A 7500-nucleotide genomic window follows, 5' to 3' on the forward strand; every position below is an offset into this window, starting at 1 on the left:
AATCATAACATAGGTTTTCTCGAGACACTTTACAGATAGAGTAGGTCTAGACCACACTCTATAATTTACAAAGCCCCAACAATTCCAACAATTACAGTAATTCCCTCAAGATCAAGCAGTGCGACAGTGGCGAGGAAAAACTCCCTCTTGGGAAGAAACCTCGGACAGACCCAGGCTCTTGGTAGGCGGTGTCTGACGGGCCGGTTGGGGGTGTGATGAACAGTGGTGATAATAGTCACATTAATAATGGAACAGTGACTGGATGTAGCGGGGAGCTGCAGGGTTCAGCAGGAAGCAGCAGGGTTCAGCAGGAAGCAGCAGGGTTCAGCAGGAAGCTGCAGGGTTCAGCAGGAAGCTGCAGGGTTCAGCAGGAAGCTGCAGGGTTCAGCAGGAAGCAGCAGTGTTCAGCAGGAAGCAGCAGGGTTCAGCAGGAAGCTGCAGGGTTCAGCAGGAAGCAGCAGGAAGCAGCAGGGTTCAGCAGGAAGCTGCAGGGTTCAGCAGGAAGCTGCAGGGTTCAGCAGGAAGCTGCAGGGTTCAGCAGGAAGCTGCAGGGTTCAGCAGGAAGTAGCAGGGTTCAGCAGGAAGCTGCAGGGTTCAGCAGGAAGCAGCAGGGTTCAGCAGGAAGCAGCATGACATTGCAGGGCACCGCTGAGCTCGGCAGGGAGTGCAGCAGGACCACGGCGACAGCTGGAACCAGGATCTTGGTGCCAACGTTCTGCAAGGAAATACGCTGGGGGAAAAAAACATAAGGACTCCGGGGAGTAAACTCCCCAGAAGCTAGGATTAGTAACAAGCATTTCTGGGACGGGATGCACACAAATAGTAATAGTAAAAGTAATAGAAAGGGAGAGGAGAGAGCAGCTCAGTGTGTCAGAGGAAGGAAGGAAGTCCCCCGGCAGTCTAGAACTATAACAGCATAACTATAACAGCGTAACTAAGAGAGACAGGTCATAAGGAGAGGTAGCTTTTTCAGGCTTAGAACTCTCCTCCTGCCGGATCGGGCTTGGCTGGCCTGCCTCCCTCTACTTTGTTATGTATTATTAATCTAACAATTATGAAGAGAAGCAAGTGGGCCAGTTAGGTGAACACTGCAACTCCTCACTCCCTAACTATAAGCTTTATCAAATAGAAGAGTTTTAAGTTCATTCTTGAAAGCGATTACAGTTTCTGCCCCCCGAACCCAGACTGGGAGCTGGTTCCATAGGAGAGGAGCCTGATAACTGAAGGCTCTGGCTCCCATTCTACTTTTAGAGACTCTAGGTACCACCAGTAACTCTGCATTCTGGGAGCAGTGCTCTAGTGGGACAATAGTGTATTAGGAGCTCTTCTAGATATGATGGTGCTAGACCATTTAGAGCTTTGTAGGTCAATAGAAGGATTTTAAACTCAATCCTGGATTCAACAGGAAGCCAGTGCAGAGAAGCTAATACAGGAGAAATATGATCTCTTTTCTTAGTTCTTGTGAGAACACGCGCTGCAGCATTCTGGATCAGCTGGAGAGTCTTAAGGGACTTATTTGAGCAACCTGACAGTAGGGAGTTACAATAGTCCAGCCTGGACGTAACAAATGCATGGACTAGTTTTTCAGCGTCGTTTTGAGACAGGATATTCCTAATTTTGGCAATGTTACGAAGATGAAAAAAGGCTGTTCTTGGTTTGTTTTAGATTGGCATTAAAGGATATATCCTGATCAAAAATAACTCCTAGATTTCTGACAGTAGCGCTGTCCAGCTGTTAGCATGTTAGCTAACCCTGTCCCTCTGTGTTCAGTGAGAACGAGGCTCTGTGGAGAGAGGTGGCCAGTCTGAGACAGAAACACCTTCAGCAACAGAAAGTCGTCAACAAGGTACCCAACCCTAATCAACATGTTAGCACGTTAGCATGATAGCATGTTAGCTTACCTCTCTCTCTCTCTCTGCAGCTGATCCAGTTCCTGGTGTCTCTCGTCCAGTCCAACAGGATCATGGGAGTCAAGAGGAAAATGTGAGTTTACTGCAGAATATATACAACAGAGTAACATATAGGGGTGGGCGATATATATCGTTTATGATAATATCGTCATTGTTGTGTTAACGATGTGCAAATTGACATTATCGAGTATTTAAATTACTTAGAAAAAAACACTTCAAAACACGTATTGGAACGCTACACATTCACTAATGTCAACAAAGATGGCGGCGCGCAATTGTGCAGCGGCTACTAGCTCTCCTGTCGGTGTATATTTAAACAAGTACAGCCACACTGAACTAATCAGTATAGGACTACGATACAACACACTATACTAATCAATACAGGACCACGATACAACACACTGAACTAATCAATACAGGACCACGATACAACACACTATACTAATCAATACAGGACCACGATACAACACACTGAACTAATCAATACAGGACCAGGATACAACACACTGAACTAATCAATACAGGACCAGGATACAACACACTGACCTAATCAATACAGGACCACGATACAACACACTGAACTAATCAATACAGGACCACGATACAACACACTATACTAATCAATACAGGACCACGATACAACACACTGAACTAATCAATACAGGACCACGATACAACACACTGAACTAATCAATACAGGACCACGATACAACACACTGACCTAATCAATACAGGACCACGATACAACACACTGACCTAATCAATACAGGACCACGATACAACACACTGACCTAATCAATACAGGACCACGATACAACACACTGACCTAATCAATACAGGACCACGATACAACACACTGAACTAATCAATACAGGACCACGATACAACACACTGACCTAATCAATACAGGACCACGATACTACACACTGAACTAATCAATACAGGACCACGATACTACACACTGAACTAATCAATACAGGACCACGATATAACACACTGACCTAATCAATACAGGACCACGATACAACACACTGACCTAATCAATACAGGACCACGATACAACACACTGACCTAATCAATACAGGACCACGATACAACACACTGACCTAATCAATACAGGACCAGGATACAACACACTGACCTAATCAATACAGGACCACGATACTACACACTGACCTAATCAATACAGGACCACGATACAACACACTGACCTAATCAATACAGGACCACGATACAACACACTGAACTAATCAATACAGGACCACGATACAACACACTGACCTAATCAATACAGGACCAGGATACAACACACTGACCTAATCAATACAGGACCACGATACTACACACTGACCTAATCAATACAGGACCACGATACAACACACTGAACTAATCAATACAGGACCACGATACAACACACTGACCTAATCAATACAGGACCACGATACTACACACTGACCTAATCAATACAGGACCACGATACAACACACTGAACTAATCAATACAGGACCACGATACAACACACTGAACTAATCAATACAGGACCACGATACAACACACTGAACTAATCAATACAGGACCACGATACTACACACTGACCTAATCAATACAGGACTGTGATACAACACACTGAACTAATCAATACAGGACCAGGATACTACACACTGACCTAATCAATACAGGACCACGATACAACACACTGACCTAATCAATACAGGACCACGATACAACACACTGAACTAATCAATACAGGACCACGATACAACACACTGACCTAATCAATACAGGACCAGGATACAACACACTGACCTAATCAATACAGGACCACGATACTACAAACTGACCTAATCAATACAGGACCACGATACTACAAACTGACCTAATCAATACAGGACCAGGATACAACACACTGAACTAATCAATACAGGACCAGGATACAACACACTGAACTAATCAATACAGGACCAGGATACAACACACTGAACTAATCAATACAGGACCACGATACAACACACTGAACTAATCAATACAGGACCACGATACAACACACTGACCTAATCAATACAGGACCACGATACAACACACTGAACTAATCAATACAGGACCACGATACAACACACTGAACTAATCAATACAGGACCACGATATAACACACTGACCTAATCAATACAGGACCACGATACAACACACTGAACTAATCAATACAGGACCACGATACAACACACTGACCTAATCAATACAGGACCACGATACAACACACTGCACTAATCAATACAGGACCACGATACAACACACTGACCTAATCAATACAGGACCACGATACAACACACTGACCTAATCAATACAGGACCACGATACTACACACTGACCTAATCAACCAGGACTATGATACCAATACAGACCTAATCAATACAGGACCAGGATACACACACTGACCTAATCAATACAGGACCAGGATACTACACACTGACCTAATCAATACAGGACCAGGAATACAGGACAGGACCACGATACTACACACTGACCTAATCAATACAGGACCACGATACTACACACTGACCTAATCAATACAGGACCACGATACTACACACTGACCTAATCAATACAGGACTATGATACAACACACTGAACTAATCAATACAGGACCACGATACTACACACTGACCTAATCAATACAGGACCACGATACCACACACTGACCTAATCAATACAGGACCAGGATACAACACACTGAACTAATCAATACAGGACCACGATACAACACACTGACCTAATCAATACAGGACCACGATACTACACGGACACGCCGAGCTAACTAGCACGCCGAGCTAACTAGCACGCCGAGCTAACTAGCACGCCGAGCTAGCTACCGGCAGGATGAGAAAATAACTCCGGCAAGAGTCCGACCAGAGGCGGAGGACTGCATTTTTGTGCACAATGAACGGAGTACCAACTGCAGGATCGTTGCCTAGCACGGCTCACCTGACCTGGAGCCCTGTCGGTAATATACTGACCATTTTATTTACTACGAAAACATACGTCTACATAGCCCCCGATGCTAACATTACCAAAAGTTTGGTTCACTGCTAACCATAGTGAACAAACTGCAGCGCGATCACCTGGATACGGGACACAGGGGACTTTAACAAGGAGTCCTTAAAGTCTGTCCCCCTCCAGCTCTCTCCAGCCTGTAGATGGTGTTACTAGAAGGAAGAACACACCAGACCATGTTACTCTAACACCTGCTCCTCTCCCTCACCTGGGCCAGACCACATCCAACCACTGATCCCAGCATGCATCAGTCAGGTCACATCCAACTACTGATCCCAGCATGCATCAGTCAGGTCACATCCGACTCCTGATCCCAGCATGCATCAGTCAGGTCACATCCAACTACTGATCCCAGCATGCATCAGTCAGGTCACATCCAATTACTGATCCCAGCATGCATCAGTCAGGTCACATCCAACTACTGATCCCAGCATGCATCAGTCAGGTCACATCCAACTACTGATCCCAGCATGCATCAGTCAGGTCACATCCAACTACTGATCCCAGCATGCATCAGTCAGGTCACATCCGACTACTGATCCCAGCATGCATCCTGGTCAGAAGGACTATAGAGCCCAGTAGAAGGACTATGAGAACCTGGTCTGACCCGGCCCTGTCCCAGCTCCAGGACTTCTTCCAATAAGGACATGGTTGTGTGCAACATGTTACAGAACAGAGCCCTTTGTTATTGTTATGATTTCATCATGCTTGTATGCTGCACAACTTACATTACAGCAGAGGTGTACAACTGAATGTGTACTCAGAGTTCAATGCTCCTACACTAGTTCAATTAGTATTAGTATAGTATTAGTATTTTGTCTTTGAATTGTTTTTACTTACTTACATTTTAAAGAAAATAAGTAAGAACTGTTTTCATTCAACATTGTGCCCATTATTATCATCAGTGATTAAGTAACTTAGACTTTTAAACACACATTTTTAAAGGATATCGTCCAGTTATCGTCAAAATCGGAAAGAATATCGAGATATAATTTTTTGTCCATATCGCCCACCCCTAGTAACATAGTTACTCAGTGACATGTATCTGGTGTCGGTATATATATACACACACACACACATACATATATATACAGTGGGGGAAATAAGTATTTGACCCCTTGCTGATTTTGCAGGTTTGCCCACTTACAAAGAATGCAAAAATCTACAATTGTAATCATATGTACATTCTAACAGTGAAAGACAGAATCCCAAAGAAAATTCCAGAAAATCACATCATATGAATTTATTAAAATTGATAACCATCTGATGAGGAAAAACAAGTATTTGACCCCCTGGACAAACAGCAAGTATTCTGGCTCCTACACGCCAGTTAGTCTTTCTTTAAGACACAGCCCCAATCCGAACCAATTATCTACATCAAATACACCTGCCTCACCTCGTTACCTGTATAAAAGACACCTGTCAACACCCAAACAACCAGCATCCAACAATACCACCATGGGCAAGACCAAAGAGCTTTCTACGGACATCAGGGACAAGATTGTTGATCTGCACAAGGCTGGGATGGGCTACAAGAGAATCGGAAAGCAACTTGGAGAGAAAAGATTAACTGTCGGTGCAGTTATCAGGAAATGGAAGAAGCACCACACCACCGCCAACCTCCCTCGGTCTGGGCCTCCACACAAGATCTTGCCTCGTGGGGTGTCCCTGATCATGCGAACGGTGAGGAATCATCCCAAAACCACAAGGGGGAACTGATGAATCAACTGAAGGCAGCTGGGACCACAGTTACAAAAGAAACGGTTGGTAACACACTACACCGTCATGGATTGAAATCCTGCAGCGCACGCAAAGGTCCCCCTGCTCAAGAAGAAACATGTACAGGCCCGCATGAAGTTCGCCATTCACCACCTGGACGACTCAGAAGAGGCCTGGAAGAAGGTGATGTGGTCAGATGAGACCAAAATAGAACTTTTGGCCTCAACTCAACTCGTCGTGTTTGGAGGGCAAAGAACACCGAGTACAACCCAAAGACCACCATCCCCACCGTCAAGCATGGTGGTGGCAACATCATGCTTTGGGGGTGCTTTTCAGCCAAGGGACGGGACAACTCCATCGTATTGAGGGGAGGATGGGCGGGGCCATGTATCGTGGAATTCTGGACCGACATCTCCTTCCCTCAGTGAGAGAGCTGAAGATGGGTCGAGGATGGGTGTTTCAGCACGACAACGACCCTAAGCACACCGCCAAAGCAACAAAAGAGTGGCTGAAGAAGAAGCACATCAAGGTTCTGGAGTGGCCTAGCCAGTCTCCAGACCTGAATCCGATTAAAAATCTTTGGAGGGAGCTTAAAATTCGAGTTGCCAGGCGACAACCTCGGAACCTGAATGATTTGGAGGCTGTCTGCAGGGGGAGGTGGGCCAACATCCCTGCCGAAATGTGCACAAACCTTGTCACCAACTATAAAAACCGTTTGACATCTGTGCTGGCCAATAATGGCTTTTCTACAAAATATTAACATGCTGTTTGTCCAGGGGGTCAAATACTTGTTTTTCCTCATCAGATGGTTATCAATTTTAAT

The 7500-nt window shown here is 44.9% G+C and overlaps 1 protein-coding gene across 1 annotated transcript in view; it reads left to right on the plus strand.

The window, feature by feature from the left end:
- LOC114548105 (heat shock factor protein 1) overlaps positions 1-7500 on the plus strand; it is a 29241-nt gene that overhangs the window by 13706 nt on the left and 8035 nt on the right. The window contains exons 5-6 of the mRNA XM_028567833.1: positions 1771-1846; positions 1922-1983. Coding sequence (XP_028423634.1) covers positions 1771-1846; positions 1922-1983 — 138 coding nt within the window. The remainder of the gene's footprint in view (positions 1-1770; positions 1847-1921; positions 1984-7500) is intronic.

This window comes from Perca flavescens, chromosome 21, assembly GCF_004354835.1.
Source record: "Perca flavescens isolate YP-PL-M2 chromosome 21, PFLA_1.0, whole genome shotgun sequence".
NCBI classification, from domain to species: Eukaryota; Metazoa; Chordata; class Actinopteri; order Perciformes; family Percidae; genus Perca; species Perca flavescens.